The 17195-nt window shown below is 45.7% G+C and overlaps 1 protein-coding gene across 1 annotated transcript in view; it reads right to left on the reverse strand.

Annotated features, from left to right (window-relative positions):
- COL1A1 (collagen type I alpha 1 chain) overlaps window positions 1-17195 on the reverse strand; it is a 154590-nt gene that overhangs the window by 23911 nt on the left and 113484 nt on the right. The window contains exons 25-36 of the mRNA XM_048516445.1: window positions 16894-16947; window positions 14708-14806; window positions 11365-11418; window positions 11176-11274; window positions 9172-9225; window positions 7954-8007; window positions 7795-7848; window positions 6794-6847; window positions 4799-4843; window positions 4586-4684; window positions 2117-2224; window positions 388-495 (exon numbers count right to left, since the gene is read on the reverse strand). Coding sequence (XP_048372402.1) covers window positions 388-495; window positions 2117-2224; window positions 4586-4684; window positions 4799-4843; window positions 6794-6847; window positions 7795-7848; window positions 7954-8007; window positions 9172-9225; window positions 11176-11274; window positions 11365-11418; window positions 14708-14806; window positions 16894-16947 — 882 coding nt within the window. The remainder of the gene's footprint in view (window positions 1-387; window positions 496-2116; window positions 2225-4585; window positions 4685-4798; window positions 4844-6793; window positions 6848-7794; window positions 7849-7953; window positions 8008-9171; window positions 9226-11175; window positions 11275-11364; window positions 11419-14707; window positions 14807-16893; window positions 16948-17195) is intronic.

Below are 17195 nucleotides of genomic sequence, written 5' to 3' on the forward strand. Positions count from 1 at the left end.
TTCACCCCAAGGGTCATTAAGCCGTCGTGAGATGGGAAAAAAAGGTTTTTCCCCACTGCTACTTGGTTCGGCTGGTAAGTGTGATTTTGTACTGCTTGGGCACTCCACCTAATCAGGGCACCAACGAATCAGGACGCCAACTAATCAGGATGTCAACCAATCGGGATATACACTGGAGAGAAGCTTCTGGAATGGGCTTACGTTGTTCTCTCTTTGCTTCTTTATGGAGGTCTAAATTAAACCTTCGAGGCCTACACACCCACACACACAGAAGCAAGGCCAAGCAGTAGATGTCAGGAAATACATATAGGTCACTGAAACACCTTTCCGGACACCTGAAAACTGGAGATCACTGAAGGTTTTTTAGGAAAAAAGATTTGCACATACCTTGTCGCCAGGAGAACCAGCGGGTCCAGGTGGGCCAATAGGTCCAGTCAATCCTCTAATTCCATCTTTGCCAGAAGCACCATCAATACCTTTAGGACCGGCATCACCCTAGGAAAGAAGATGGAGAAGAGTGTAAAGGCCTGAATAGAACAGACTAGTGATAGCACTGGCGAAGAGCTCGGTAGAAAGAGGGCAACATGTCTGAAGCAGAAACCCCACAGAGAAATGTGGTTTGCCTTTCAGAATGTGTACTAGGATACTAAATGAAGATTGGTGTGAGGGAATTTCCTTCAAAGGCTTCCCAGCTGTTGGAGAAGAAAAACAGGATCATGGATGGCCTGCTCTTTAAACCCATGAGGCAAACAGCCTACTGCCATGCTTGTAGGGAAGGGTAAGACCATCAGACTATCAGGAATTGTACGGAAAAACAGTAGAAGAATATCTACAGATCCTTTCTTGCTGTTCTGATGATGATGGTAGCAAAGGAGTCCCGGCTTGGTGGCAAAAAGAAGAAGTGTTTTGTATTTATATCCCCCCTTTCTCTCCTGTAAGGAGACTCAAAGGGGCTTACAATCTCCTTTCCCTTCCCCCCCCGCCCCACAACAAACACCCTGTGAGGTAGGTGGGGCTGAGAGATCATTGAAGAACTTTAACTAGCCCCAGCTCACCCAGCTGGCATGTGTTGGAGTGCACAAGCTAATCCGGTTCACCAGATAAGCCTCCACAGCTCAAGAACCAGAGCGGGGAAGCAAACCCGGTTCTCCAGATTAGAATGCAGCTGCTCTTAACCACTATACCACGCTGGCAAGGCATATGCTTTGTCAGGAAAGATGTTTGGTCTGCAGTTCCAGATAACTGCTGTCAGTATAATAGTCTGAGCTTCATGAGGTAGCTTTCCATGTCCAAACACTGTGTTCAAAAATAGGAGGAAAAAAATGGATGAATGGGTTGATAGAGATTCATAGATGGATGGAGAAATCGCTAGAGAGCCAGTCTGGCCTTGTGATTTGAGGGCCACACTTTCTCTCTCTCAAAGTAATCCTCTTCCTCAACATAATCTGCATCACAGGATAGTTGTGTGATAATAAACAAGAGGAGTGGAGAACTCGGTTTGCCATCAAAAGTCAGGATTAAAAGATGGGTAACAGAAGGGAAGAGGAGACACCAAAAGAAGAACGAACAAATGGAGAGGAACTTTGGGTAAGAAAAGGAAGAGCTGCAGGGAACTTTTCCTTCTTTCTGTGATCCACAATTGATAGTGGCTACAAAAAGGATCACCTGGTCCCATCACTCCATGGAGGATTCATCATTCCTGGAAACTCACCCCCTTTTCTGGCTGTTATGGGTTTTTTCAGCTGCGTGGCTGTGATCTGGTGGTAGTTTTTTTTTCTCCTACTGTTCCACCTGTATCTACGGCTGGCATCTTCAAAAGAAGAAGATATCAGACATAGATGCAGGTGATATTTTAGGAGAAAAAACTACCAGACCATGACCACCCAGCCCAGAAAACAGTTAGTTGATTCCAGCTGGGAAAGCCTTCAGTGATAAAATACATCCCTTCCTCTTTTATCAACAAAAAGATGTTGGGCAATTACATATGAATGGAAAACCTGTACTGTCATTGCTGGGTATTACCACCATAGCCATGACCATGTCTGTCTCTCTGGGCTCAGCACAACGTCCTGTTGTTTTGATGGTATGGTTTCAACCATCCTATCCAGATACTCACTCTGTCTCCCTTGGCACCAGGAAGTCCAGCAGCACCACGTTCACCGGGCATTCCCTGAAGACCAGGGGCACCTTGACTTCCGGGGCCACCAGGGGCACCAGCATCACCCTAGAGTCAACCAAACAGAAGTAGACAAAAATGAGAAATACAGCCCAAAGAGAATCCTACTCCTTCCTGAACGGATCCTTTTGGAATGGATGCTCACATGCACGTATACAAACACATCCTTTGCCTAACAGCGTTCAACATTTATGCCAAAATCGTTTCTTTATGGGAAGAGAGAACAAGAGACATATTTATTTACAAAAGTATTTATGCTGTGCCTTCCCCTTGTGGCCCAAGACAGCTTATAATTCTGAAGTAAAACCAACCATAATAAAATAAAATCTCATTAACCTTCCCACCCCCTGCTGGAAAATGCTTTTAGAAGGAAGGAAGGAAGGAAGGAAGGAAGGAAGGAAGGAAGGAAGGAATCAATTTCTTTACAGGCATGAATGACATGAAACCAATTTCTTTACAGGCTTTATGACATGAAACCAGCTTTATTTTGCATGACTGTTTATCTAGAGGCTAAAGGAAGACCTCTGGGCTCAGGTGCCTTAGCAATTATGGAGCCTAGGGCCCCTTCCGCACATGCAGAATAATGCACTTTCAATCCACTTTCAATGCACTTTGCAGCTGTGCAGTGTATAGCAAAATCCACCTGCAAACAATTGTGAAAGTGGATCGAAAGTGCATTATTCTGCATGTGTGGAAGGGGCCTTGGACAATAGTCCTGGATAGGGCCCAAGTCCACTGCCATCTTTGCACCAGGTCAAGGAAGGGGTAGCCCTCTCCTTGTGCAAGGGGTGGGTGGGAGCTTGAGACTCAGACAGGGCCGGCATGATTGGCAGCATCAACCTGCTTTTCTTTCTCTCAGTCCTTCAGGGGGTCATGGGTAGTTGGAGTCCCTCAAGCATGGGGCTCACAGTAGCTGCCTCTTTTGCCCATTGGCTAAGACTACCCCTGCCTGGGTGTTACCCTTTGCTCCTAAGTGGCTTGGTTAACCCAGTCCTCCATACAGAAACAGCCTTTTGGCAGAAGTACTCATTCATTCATTTCATTGGACTTAAACCCCGACATTTCTCATATGAAGACAGGCTCAGGGTACAATCATTACTCAGGGTACAAACCAAAAACACCATACAAATCAATCAATCAATCAATCAATCAATCAATCAATCAATCAATCAATCAATCAATCAATCAATCAATCAATTTCTCTCTATCATCATCATCATCATCATCATCATCATCATCATCATCATCATCATCATCATCATCATCATCTAAAATCCTTTCAATTTAAATACCCCAGCGCTTATAGTTACAACATCTTATAATTTACTGGTTGAACAGCCCAGGGGGAGGGAACTAACGCAAGTATTGCAAAGATGGATAGACCAATGTATTATAGCCTTTTGAGTTCAGTGTGGAAAGAACATTCTATTTTTAATGCATGAGGGGAGGAATTCTGGTTCTTCTGTTGTTGTTGGTTAACTGTGGATTTGCTAGGGATGGGGGAGGGGAAACCAGCACTCTCAGGAAAGAGAGATTCTGGGAAAATATGCAGGAATGATCGCCACCATCATTACTATGTGTTTCAGTCAAAGCTAGAAAGAAAGATCAAGAATCTTTTCTTTGGAATGTTGGTGAAACAAGAAAGAAAGAATTCTTTGCCAACATTAATTTCTTCTGGAGAACCCGAGAAGGAGCAAGCATTTTCCACTGCTCCGATTCAGGGGTTTATGGGTTTAAATGAATGTGATTAAAACCTTCCACTCGACTGTCCAAATGGCTAAAAAACTGATCCTGGCGATGGAAAATTTTCAATATTCCTCAGGCCCCTTTCAGTGGGGGCCATAACTGAACCCTTCATATCCAGATTTGTTTGTTGCATGTTCCTGAATCAGTCCCCAGCAATCTTTGGGTAAAGAAGTGGTTCCCAACCTGGAGTACATGTATCCCCAGGATATGCAGCAGAACATTCTGCGGTACACAAAATATGAGTTTGCTAATATGGGGGTACAATTTTAGGGAAAGAGGTTGCCAAGGGGAGATGAGTGAAAAAAGACTGGGAAGGCCATTGCTTTCACATCCTGCCGGTGAGCTCCCAAAGGCACCTGGTGGGCCACTGCGAGTAGCAGAGCGCTGGACTAGACGGACTCTGGTCTGATCCAGCAGGCTCTTTCTTATGTTCTTATGTTTTTAACTACTGGGGTAAAGGGTCTCAGGTAACAGGGTGAGGAAGGACTTTAACTGGAAAGTTGCCAGTTCCAGGTGCTGTTAGGAAACCTGCTATCCATCCCCCATTGCAACATAACAAACAAAATTCTCCGGGTACGCTTAAGGAAAACAGGTCGATAGAAGGTTGGGCCTTCATTAGCCTGGTTTTCACCTGTACTGAAACAATCTTTATGAGCCCCTTACCTTAGCACCATCGTTACCAGGAGCACCATTAGCACCACGAGGGCCCTGTGGACCGGGAGGACCTTGGACACCACGTTCACCGGGGAAACCTCTCTCACCCTACAGGGGGCAAAAAGGGTAAACGCAGCCAGTTACCAATTCTGCCATAGGATGCAGCTGTGAATAAACAGGAAGATGTGCGGAAGATTAGTACATATGCAAACGATCACTTACTCTTGAGCCAGATGGACCGGGAGCACCGACGTCACCAGGAGGACCCTGTCAAGAGGACACAGAAGAAGTTTACATTTACATCCAACAAAGTATCTTTGCAAAGCATGTAGGCATTTTGGTTGATCTGGCTGAGGCTGTTATATGGCAACGGGTGGGCTCTTCAGACTTGTGGATCAAGGTTAGGTTCTGTGACATTTGTTCCCTTCTGAAATTTTGTCCAGAAGAGGCTGGATGGTGTGCCAGATGGCGTGCCAAAGTCCAGATTTGGAAATACATGACTAGTCTCTTCCTTCTGGTAGCATGGAATTTGCCATGCATATCACACAGATATCCTTAATGGCTTCCTGCTAAACGCTGGAGGCATGAATAGCCCATCAGATGGCTTCCCTAAAATGACAACTTTAGATAAGGACGAAGTATCATAAAGCTGAAGAGAAGAGTTTGGATTTATTATGTCCCACCTTCAGGTCTTGTAAGAAGACTTAAGGTGACTCACAAACTCCTTTCCCTTCCTCTCCCCACAACAGACACCTTGGGAGGCAGGTGGGGCTGAGAGAGTTCCAAACAACTGTGACTAGCCCAAGGTCACCCAGCAGGAAATGTAGGAGTGCGGAAACACATCTGGCTCACCAGATAAGAGTCCACTGCTCATGTGGAGGAGTGGGGAATCAAACCTAGTTTTCCAGATTAGAGTCCACCTGCTCTTAACATTACCCCATGCTGGCTCTCTAAAGCTGGGAGGATAGCTCTGTAGATCATCAAGATATGCCCAACTTCGTGGCAAAGTTCACTAGGACTCACAACACCTCCATTACGGGTTGCCTGAGCAATCCTAAGCAGGCCTACTCAGAAGCTGGTCCTATGTAACTTCCAGGAAAATATCTTTAGGATTACACCCTCTGGTTAAAGGGTGTAATCTGTGATTTGAAGGTCTCAAATCTGGTGCAGCAACTTTAGCTCGAGTGATCTTTTCTTTTGCACCACAATGAGAAGAGGAGGAAGAACTTCCTATTTAGCTGATGCATGGAGGATATGAGGCAAATGAGTCTTGGCCAACACCCTTTCCCCTAATCTTCAAAGCATATCCTTTGGAAAGTGGCTTATTAGTACATTCAGCTCGAGAAGGAAATCTACATTTAACTAAATGGTTCAAGTAAACCTATGGAAGAGCGGTATGCAAGGAAGAAGGCTTCTCAAAGGAGTCAGCATGCTCACACCACAACCAAAGCTGTGTGAAAGTGCTAGCATGTCTGCCACACACCCTCTTTAAGAAGAGGCCATTTCTGGTGTTTCCAATCTCGTGGCTGGACAAACACGCACACACATAAATGGAGTAGCACAACCTGTGGGCTGCTAATCATAATAAAGGCCCCTTCCGCACATGCAAAATAATGCACTTTCAATCCACTTTCACAATTGTTTGCAACTGGATTTTGCTATTCCGCACAGTAAAATTCAGCTGCAAAGTGCATCAAAAGTGCATTATTCTGCATGTGCGGAAGGGGCCAAAGTTGTGCAAAAAAGACACCTCAGTAGAATTGTCTCATAAATCACTTTTATGCGAATATTTTATTTCTTGATGCTTTTCACTAACATCATGTCACTGAATCCTAATATACACATGGGGCCTTTCCCCACTTTTTCCTCGGCCACCGTCACTGCACACAATTCCCAGCGCGTGGCATCTTCTATTCAGGATGTTTGAACTCTATATGAGAATTACATTCAATATGGCAAACGATGCTCCTATTTTGGCTATATATCCTTTCTCATCTGGGAATCAGTGGGTTTGAGATTTCTGTTGCCAAAAGTCTGGGCCTGAAATTCTCCCAGAATTCCAAGTGCTCCCCTGACTACAAACATCAGTTTTCTTGGGGGAAATGGCAATTTCAGAAGATGGATACTATGAAATCACATCCATGCTAAGCCTCCTGCCCTCCCAGGACTCTTCCACCCACTCCAAATTGTCCAGGAGCTGCCATACCCATTACTTACCTGGTCACCAGGTTTTCCAGATTCACCAGAAGCACCAGCAGGACCGGGAAGCCCCTGAAAAAGGAAGTTGATGGGGGAAGGGTCAGATTTTCTGAAATCTACAATGATGGCCCATAAATATTGCTTCTGAAAGAGGTTTGCAATGATTATAATTTTCTGCACTGACACCAGTATTTACTGTCCTTCCTGGATTATGCAGTTGGAATTTTCTATTTTTCAAACTGTGAGCTCCTGGTCGTTATCATGAGCAATTTTTTTGCATGTGTATCTACTCTCCTGCTCTCTAATCTTCTTCCCCCCTTCTAGATCATTGTCAGAAAAAAAACCCTGCAAAGAAATCTATTTGAAAGACTGAAGCAAGGAAATGGAACAAACATGCAAATTTAAAGCACTGAGATGCAAATGCACTTAGAAGAAGAGAAGAAGAGTTTGGATTTATACCCCACCTTTCTCTCCTGTAAGGAGTCTCAAGGTGGCTTACAAGCAGAGGTGGGATCCAACCAGTTCTCACCACTTCTCTAGAAGTGGTTATTAATTTTTTCTGAGTGCCGAGAAGGGGTTACTAAAGCAACCTCCATGCCCAATAGGGACTGGAGGTGCGTGTGTGCAGCAGCGCCCCTGTTTGAATCCCACCACCATTGGAACCTGTTATTAAAATTTTTGGATCCCACCACTGCTTACAAGCTCCTTTCCCTTCCTCTCCCCACAACAAACACTTGTGAGGTAGGTGGGGCTGAGATAGCACTGAAGAACTGTGACTAGCTCAAGGTCATCCAGCAGGAATGCAGGAGTGCAGGAGTGGTTCACCAGATAAGCCTCTGCCACTCAGGTGGAGGCATGGAGAAGCAAACCCAGTTTTCCAGATCAGCATCCACCTGCTCTCAACCACCACACCACTTAATTTCCATTATCTCGTGCCATCTCCCCATTTCTTTTTTTTTAATTGTTGAGGAGAAAATATATCTAGACTTGACTGTGTGCTTATATGGAAGATCTCTCACCTGGAATCCAGGAGATCCAGCTGGACCTTGTTCACCTCTTTCTCCAGCAGGGCCCTGTGATGAAAATCAAAGAAAGGAGTCAAAGGGAGATAGCTGCCAAAGGTGCAGAAGAGGTGAACAATAATACAATAACACATGCAAAAAAAAAATCATACTTACAGCTGGGCCAGGAGCTCCCTGAGCACCAACTTCGCCATCTTTTCCAGGAACACCCTGGAGGAAAAGAAGAGGAGAACTTACAAGAGCATGCCTCTAATTGTAACTCTTCTCATTGACCACCTCCGAGTTTCCTCCTTGTCTGCTGCCCCACTTCCAATTGACTGGCCAGTGAGACATTTCTACTACCTGTTTATCGGGCTTAAATCTCTCCCTTCAGTGTCCACCTTCACTGTTATGCAGCTGCCTTATACTAATCAGGTCATTAGTCCACCAAAATCAGTATTGTCTACTCCAGGGGTCTGCAACCTGCGGCTCTCCAGATGTTCATGGACTACAAATCCCATCAGCCCCCAATTGGCCATGCTGGCAGGGGCTGGTGGGAATTGTAGTATATGAACATCCAGAGAGCCGCAGGTTGCAGACCCCTGGTCTACTCTAACTGCCAGTGCCTCTCCAGGGCCTCAAAGAAGAAGAGTTTGGATTGGACTCAAGGTGGCTTACAAGCTCCTTTCCCTTCCTCTCCCCACAACAGACACCTGGTGAGGTAGGTGGGGCTGAGAGAGTTCAGAGAGAACTGTGACTGGCCCAAGGTCACCCAGCAGGAATGCAGGAGCGCGGAAACACATCTGGTTCACTAGATAAGCTTCTGCCACTCAGGTGGAGGAGTGGAGAATCAAACCCAGTTCTCCAGATTAGAATCCACCTGCTCTTCACCACTACACCACACTGGCTCTCAAGTAGAGGTCTTTCACATCTACAGCTTTGTCCTTCTTTTTAAAACCAAAGATGCTGGAGGACTGAACCTAGGACAGTGGTGGCAAACCTTTGGCATTCCAGATGTTATGGACTACAATTCCCATCAGTCCCTGCCAGCATGGCCAATTGCCATGCTGGCAGGGGCTGATGGGAACTGTAGTCCATAACATCTGGAGTGCCAATGGTTCGCCACCACAGACCTAGGACCTTTGGTCTGCGAAGCAGAGGCTCTTCCACAGGGCCGTGGACCCTACAAATGTTGATGGCAAACTCTCTGGGACGTCATCCCTTCCAATCAGCCCTTGGCCCAGATTGTGTTGAACCAGTCTGGTCTGATGGTAGGTGGCAAGCCAGACATCCCTCCCAACAATGCAAAAGATTTCTGGCTTTCATATAAAAATCCTGTCAATTTTTCAGAGGTCTGATCTGGATGGTAGAGAAGGTTCTGGGATGAGTACTTACAACTGCACCAACGGGTCCAGGAGCGCCTCTCTCGCCAGGTTTGCCAGGCTCACCCTAAAAGAGGAGGAAGAAAGGGGGGAGGTTACTTCAGAGGCACTTGTTCATGCCACAAACAAATGGGTTGTGGTTTCCACACGCTCACTCTGCATGCTCAACTTGCACTAGAACCAATCCAGGAGAATAAATTACATCTGAGATGTGCCTTTATGCACTGGCAGAATGTAGACTGTCATAGAATCATAGAGTTGGAAGAGAGAGACCCCAATGGCCATCAAGTCCAACCCCCTGCAATGCAGGAACACACAATCAAAGCACTCCTGACAGATGGCCATCCAGCCTCTCTCTAAAAACCTCCAAAGAAGGAGACTCCACCACACTCCGAGGTAATGCATTCAGCTGTCGACTTTGGACCATAAGCAGTTGTGATTATTCACAAGGAAAATGGCACCTTTGCATTCTTAAGAATGGAGTTAGGTTGAGGCCATCTTGTCATGCCATTTGCAAACAAAGACACATTCTATCTTGGATGTTGGACTTACTGGGCCCCTATGCTTAAAAAATTCCCACCATTTCTCCTCAGGATTTATTTTTCAAGCTCCTTTCTTTTCTATTTATTTATTTATTTATTTATTTATTGGTTCCACTTTTATACCGCCCTCCCCCAAAGGGCTCAGGGTTCTAGACCATTGTTTGGGAAAACTAACTTTGTTTTTAATTCCCTGTCTTATCTAATATATAATCTAGAGGTACTGGATTGCCAGAAAAGGAGAGCAGGGGAAGAGAGGAGAAGAAGAGTTTGGGTTTATACCCTGCTTTTCTCAACTCTAAAGTCTCGAAGTGGTTTACAAACTCCTTCCCTTCCTCTCCCCACAATAGACACCTTGTGAGGAAGGTGAGGCTGAGGGAGTTCTGAAAGAACTGTGAGCAGCCCATCACCCTATAGGCTTCTTGTGGAGGAGTGGAGAAATGAACTTGGTTCTCCAGATTAGAATCTGTTGCTCATGTGGAAGAGCAGGGAATCAAACCTGGTTCTCCAGATTGGAGTTCACCGCTCTTAATCACTACACCAAACTGGCTCTGCTGAGAAAACTCCCTCAAGCAAATCTTTCTCTTCAGACTTATCTGAATCACAATGGCCTGCTCACTGTATCAGAGGTGGTGAACCTTTGGCACTCCAGATGTTATGGACTACAATTCCCATCAGCCCCTGCCAGCATGGCCAATTGGGAATTGTAGTCCATAACATCTGGAGTGCCAAAGGTTTGCCACCACAGCAATAGATATTTCACAGAAGCTAGAGCAAGATTGAACAAAGGAAGTCTGAAAAGGAACTGTAGGAAATTTCCAAGCAGGAAGTCCTGACAGAGGGCCTTTCCCCACTCCCTTCCATCCCCCCTATGCCGCGCGCTGCTCTCAGTGCGCGGCATCTCAGGCGCGCGCCCAGGCGTCCCCATGACCCCGCGCTCTGTGCAGGGTCGTCAAAAGGCGCCGTTCGGAAGAGTGCCTGGGATGCCGTGCGCTAAGGGGGCGCGACAGCGGCAGCGTCGGGGAGGGAGGAGGAACCCCGCGCTACTCTCCTCAAGTAGCGCGGGGCTTACGGTAAGTGGGGAAGGGCCCAGAATTTGGTACTTTAGGATGTGCTCTGGAGGTACCAGAAGAAGAGACCTCTTCCAGACACCTATTACTGGACTTAGATGTATGTTAAGAAAGAAACCTACAGAAGGTGGAAGAGGAAAACCAACAGGAGGTGATTCGCACAGCCCAATCACTGCATGCATGAGAACAGGAAAACGGGAAAATGGGTTCCTTTATAATGACTGCAATCCATTATACATTTGCTGTGCGGAATCGACCATGAAGTCCTGGAAACAGCCTTTTAGATACTATAGAGTACCAAAAAAGCTGCCTTTTTGACACAAACCGTATTTCTGAGAAAACATATGACCATCCCAAGGAACACGAGATTTTGCCCAGAAAGGAACCAACGAGAGAATTGTTACTTACAGCAGCACCTTTAGGTCCAGGGAATCCCATCACTCCAGCCTGACCTCTTGCTCCAGGAGGACCGGAAGGCCCAGGGCGACCATCTTGACCAGCAGGGCCCTATTGGGAGAAGAGACCAATGCAATTACTTGTTTTCCTCCTCAAAGTCTTTTTAGGACAACACAGAAGCGAGCCATCCAAGTTACTTACAGTGGGTCCAGTCTTGCCATCGGGGCCAGGGCTACCAGGGCTACCAGTCAGACCCTTAAAAATGGAGACAGAAAGTTAGGGTGGTAGACTTCAGTGAGACTCATTCCACACATGCAGAATAATGCACTTTCAAACTGCTTTCAGTGCTCTTTGAAGCTGTGCGGAATAGCAAAATCCACTTGCAAACAGTTGTGAAAGTGGTTTGAAAACTCATTATTTTACGTGTGCGGAAGGGGCCTGAGTTATCAAAGAATGTGTATAAGCATAAAGAAAGGATAGGCTTCTCTGATGCCCTAGGACCCACTCCACACGGGCCATTAAACACGGGTTTAGAATGGGAAAAAATCAGTTTGGGGAGGAGCACTTCGCACAGATCCCGCCCCTAAAGCCAGTCTGCCCCGTGTTATTTCCCCCAAATCAGGTTTTTTGAGAATCACGCTATTTGTGAGGGGTTTTTTTTTGGGGGGGGGAACCCCCTGGGTTGCAGCCACTTGCGAGCGAATGGCCGGGCAGGAGGCGCTTCATTTGCCTGCGCTTTCCTTTTAAAAAGATTTTGCAGCTTATATCTGCGTAGCTGTGCAGGTGCAAATGTGATTTCGTGAGGCGATTTTGTGAGATGATTTCGTGAGGTGATTTCGTGAGGCGTCAGCGTGACTGTGGGGGGTTCGTTTGTGCATGCCTCCATAGCTACGTATCGGTGGGAGGAAAATAAAAGAAAATAGATGGGCCTCCGTGCGAAGGCGCAACAGCAACCCGCATTGTTTCCCTGGGCTTCGGCTGCAGCCTGCACGGATGCATGCAAATGCGAAAACAGGAAAGCGGGTCACTTTGTCCCGACTGCAACCTGTTATACATTTGCTGTGCCGAGGGGGCCTCTGTCACAACACTGCGGCCTGAAGGATGAGCCACAGAAGGTTTTGCAATGTCTCAGAAAATGGTGGGACACACCTTTGGAACCACAAACAATAGTCGGGTTGACCTTATTTGTGTGCACTTCTGTATGAGATTCAGTAGGCTATCTTTCAATGGATTTTTTTGTTATTTTCTGAGTCTCAGCTTCCCCTACACAAAAAGACATTTGAAAACCATCCTCTCTAGCTTCACTGGAGGAAGCAGCATCTGATGGGTCTAACTGCTAAAACATTCAACCACTCGCTCCTTAGATTTATCTCTTTCTGACCTGCCTTGCTTATCTCCTTGAGGCAAGCAGTCATATTCATGCAGAATCTAACTGCTTCAAACAATTCAAGCTGTAGAATAATTGGAACCTCTGGTCGACGGAAACAAAGCATTTGGAATGAGTGTCGGTTTTGAGTCCAAGTAACTTTTCCATAGGGCCCCCTTTGACTACCAAGAAGGCTAAGCTGGGGGTCATGGGACATGCATGGGCAAAAGCCACATGGAATTGAGGCTCTAATATGGAGTGGAGTCTGACAAGATTAACCAAAACACAGGCTAGATCCAGCCCTAGAAGAATACATTGCGTAAACAGCTGGATTTGTGTATGGGTGACATCTTTGTCTTGCCTTTCATCTGAATAATCTTCAACTGTACCAGAATGTTGGAACCAGCTGTAAAACTATATTCCTCTGCAGCTGGAATTTCTCCTGCAACTAAACGAAGACTCCCCTATTTTTAAATGCCTTTCCACTGGAGTTCTATTATTATTATTATTATTTATTGGGTTTAATATACCGCCCTATCCCCGAAGCACTGGAATTCATTCTGTTATGAATTCCAGTGCTAATAACATTTTCTTGTTGCTTTTCGGGTTTTGTGCTCCCTGATGCTGATTTTGGACAAGCACCTGGTGGGGAAATGGTTGTTAAATGGATTAAAATAAATCAATGAACCAGTTTGTGGCTTGACGCAGTTGCTGGGAAGCAGGGTTCAAGGCACGGAGCAAGGGAAAGCGTTTGAGCAGTCATGGGCCTCAGTACAGAAAAATCTGAGAGGCTCAGCCCTTGGTGCGCTGGAAGCGTTGTGCAAGCCGCTTATTTCTAGGACTGCCCTGCGCAGCCATCCCTGAACAAGTTAAACGTAAAATGGGATTTTTCAGCAAACGGAGCTTTGCTTTTCCTTTCCCCCTCCAGCACTTTTCTCAGCTGTTTGCAATAACAGTTTCCCATCCCCATCCTGCACTCTTTTCAAAGGATTATTTTCCTTCGTGGAGTGATCCCAGCCAATCGGAGATCACTGGTGATGGATGTCACAATGCTGCAGGGGTAAACACATCTGGCATTACGATGGCATTCTTGATCAGTATTTTCCTTGCTCTGAACGGCAAATATTTTGTCCTGTTTTTCAGGCTTATTCTCTGCTCAAATCACCAAAAGCTTTGAGTTGTGTGTGTGTGCATGCGTACGGGGGGACTTTTCCTATTGAGGAAACCTTTCAATATCGCTACCCCCAACAATAGAAATTCCTCTTTTAGCCCTGTTTTATTTTGTTTAGTCTCTGTAAAATTTGTCAGCGTTCTCCTGAATAAGTTATTATAACAAGTGGGCAAGGAATTCAGGCTTAAACTGTCTATAATACTTTTATAGGACAGTGGTTTCTGTTTTGAAAGTGGTAGGGAATTTAGAATAGTGTATACATACTTTTATTGGGTTTTCTGACCTATCAAGCAGTCAGATCCGGAGGTCTCTGTATCATAGTAGCAAAGAAGGGACAATCCTATCAGGCATGACTTCTCCCATCATTGTAAACAGTATGATGGGAGAAATTGTACCTAAAGGAGATTGACCCTCCCCACATAGCTCTTTAAAGATACAAGGACTTCCTCATTATCTAGACCTGGAAAAGCATGGATTAACTGATGACAAAGGGAAAACGTTAGTGCTGTTTTGCATTTTTTATATATTGTTTTGTGCACATTTCACGAAAACCGAGAGTTCACTGAAGGGAGCATTTTGAATGGTAAGGATAGCCATGAGAAGTGGTGGGATTCAAATAATTTAACAACTGGTTGTATACAAGCACCATTTTAACCACCATTTGGTTCTGCCAAAGTGGTGCGAACCTGCTGAATCCCACCACTGGAAGTAACCCTGGGTGATATCAGTCGAGTGATTGGATTAGGTGGGTTTAACACAATAGGCCTGGATTCTGATTTGCTCAGTGGGGAATGCTTTGTTGACTGTCCTTATGAAGGAAGCATGCTCAAAAGAATGGAAATTACTCCGCATCAAGTCAAGAGAAGCTTACGATATGGAGCTTGATTAAGGCTTGTGATACAGTACACTACATCTTGTTTTCTGTTGCATAGGAGTGAAGAGGAGGCCAGAGGGGCACTTCCTGTTTGTGGATTGTGGCTCCATCCAAGGGCTTGTCATTCACTTACCTTGGCTCCAGGGAGACCAGGTTCACCGGGGCGTCCAGCTTCACCAGGAGATCCTTTGGCACCAGCAACTCCAGGACCTCCACGTTCACCAGGAGGACCCTGGAAGAGGAAAAAGAAGTCAAGTAAAGATTTCACCAGGTAGAGGTGAGTTCTGGCATTGTTTGTTGTCCCGAGTTCCTAAGCCATCTTATTAGCGCTAGAGACAACGATTAACAGAGTACAAAGAGGTGAAAGAGGAACGGAGATCAGTACCGGACTGTTTGATTTTGGGGTCTGGTGGGGGAACGAACAATGCATACAGTGATCTGCGGAAAAGTAAGATATCAGCTGCCCTGCTGGTCCACAAAGAGGTCCAAAGTGCTATGTTGTGGCTTCGGTTCCATTTGAGCCAAATTAACATCAATAAACCCACTTGAAATAAATGTGGAACATTCCCAAGGATTGGATCACATCCGCTTTTCTGCTGCTTAAAAAAGAAGGAATGGTTCCCTTTGATGTCATTATAGACTCATATGGATGAAAGCCACGAGGGACTGGGCTGGGGAGTAGTAAGAAGGATAATGGGACAAGATTGAGTGAAAAAGCTGGCCGGATCCAACTTATGGTGAGGCATTTCAATATGAAGTTGAAACGTGAAAGTGGAGGAAAGCGCAGAAGGGATGGAAAAGGGAACACAGGGTGGGAGGAAAGTAGGAAGCTGTCTCCCAGCCAAGTTCTGGTATCCAGAAAAATAAGGATCACAAAAGCCCTTGGGGAATGTTATGAGCCGGGTGAGGAGAGTTGAAAGATGGGGGAGGGAGACTGAGGGAGACTTCAGTCCTTGGCACCCAGCTTGATAGTACAAACAATCTGAAGCAACAGGAAGGAGAGAAAGAGGAGCCAACTTCAATAGCAGTTTTCTGTCACTGGGGAGGAAGGATCCTGGAGGTTTGGGGACGAGGGAGAATTAAAGATCTCCTCCAGTTTCTCTGATGGTCAGGGTTTGGCAGCTCCTATAAGCTACTGCAAAACTGTTTAGGCCTCTGGGAATATGCAGACCTTCCCTTGGAGTCTGGAAGCTCCCTGGGTTCCTGTGTTTGTTGGGCAGCTAGCTCTCAACCCCCAAAATCTGGATTCAGGCAGGGGGGATGGGAGACGGTTGGTCAGCAGGGTGGGTTGTACACCAATAAAATCCCAATCCTTTCATACTCCGAGCCCTAGATACACACGCTCAGAGCCGGCAGTGTCTATAACAGGATGTCAAGTCAGCAAGATAGACTTGGCTGGAAACCTCTGGGTTAGCCTGAGGAAAGGGTTTTGGCTGGTTGTCACCTCAGCCTATATCTTCGATCCCTGTCTATAAAATTATTACGATATAAACTCTGAGTTGAATTCAAACCAGAGGCTTTCAGTTTCTTTTGATCTAATATTTGAACATTGAATTTTAACCTTTCTGTTAGATGTTCATCTACCCTGAGATATAAATATGGGGAAAATAAATGATCCTGTTTTGGTTGACAGAGTGGTATAGGGAGGATAGGAGCTGTTTAATTCAGCCTCTGTTGCATGGAGTCTTTGGTCGTTCTGGACACGGTGATGATTTTTGGTAAACTTTCTGCTTGCTAATAAAGATGACGTCTTGAACTCAGTAGCAACGTTCTGCTAAGATGCTTACAAAATGCAGAAGGTCCTGGTTGGCGAACTTATTGGTTATACTGGTTGTGGTGGGTTTTCCGGGCTGTGTGGCCATGGTCTGGTGGATCTTGTTCCTATCGTTTCGCCTGCATCTGTGGCTGGCATCTTCAGAGGTGTATCACAGTGTGTAACAGACTTCTGTGATACGCCTCTGAAGATGCCAGCCACGGAACGTTAGGAACAGGATCCACCAGACCACGGCCACACAGCCCGGAAAACCCACCACAACCAGTTGAATCCAGCCATGAAAGCCTTCGTCAATTTATTGGTTAAAGTCATTATTGTACTGTTGCTGCTTATGTTATTCTATCTCGATGTCTTTTTCTTGGGAGCTGGTCTATGATGTTATTTTTTTAGAAACTGAACTAACTGCCTGGCTTTCAACCTAACCCATACTCTCTGGCCTTAGGGAAATATGGGAGTGTTGCTATTGGCTTCTATAAGCTCATGAGGTAAATGTGTGCACCTTTCCTTCTGTAGAAAAGGTATCAACAGCAGGGCCTGGTACCTACCTTGGGACCAGCAATGCCATCTGAGCCAGGGAAACCACGGCCTCCGGGGGCACCCTGTGAATGGGAGAAAGTTGATCAGGTGAATGCCACATATCTGCCAACATGAGAACTCAAAAGAGGGTCCTCTTGTCAGAAGATTAAAATAGTAACACATATCCTGTTGCAGAAAGAAAAAAACAAGTTGGTACCAAAATCACTGGCCTGTAGCCTACAGTTAATGCATATGGAAGAGCTCTTCTACAAGCAGAAGTGCATTCTTAAGTTTTTACATCAGTCTTCCACTAAATTATCTCCATAATATA

The sequence above is a fragment of the Sphaerodactylus townsendi genome, linkage group LG15 (assembly GCF_021028975.2).
Source record: "Sphaerodactylus townsendi isolate TG3544 linkage group LG15, MPM_Stown_v2.3, whole genome shotgun sequence".
Lineage (NCBI taxonomy): Eukaryota > Metazoa > Chordata > Lepidosauria > Squamata > Sphaerodactylidae > Sphaerodactylus > Sphaerodactylus townsendi.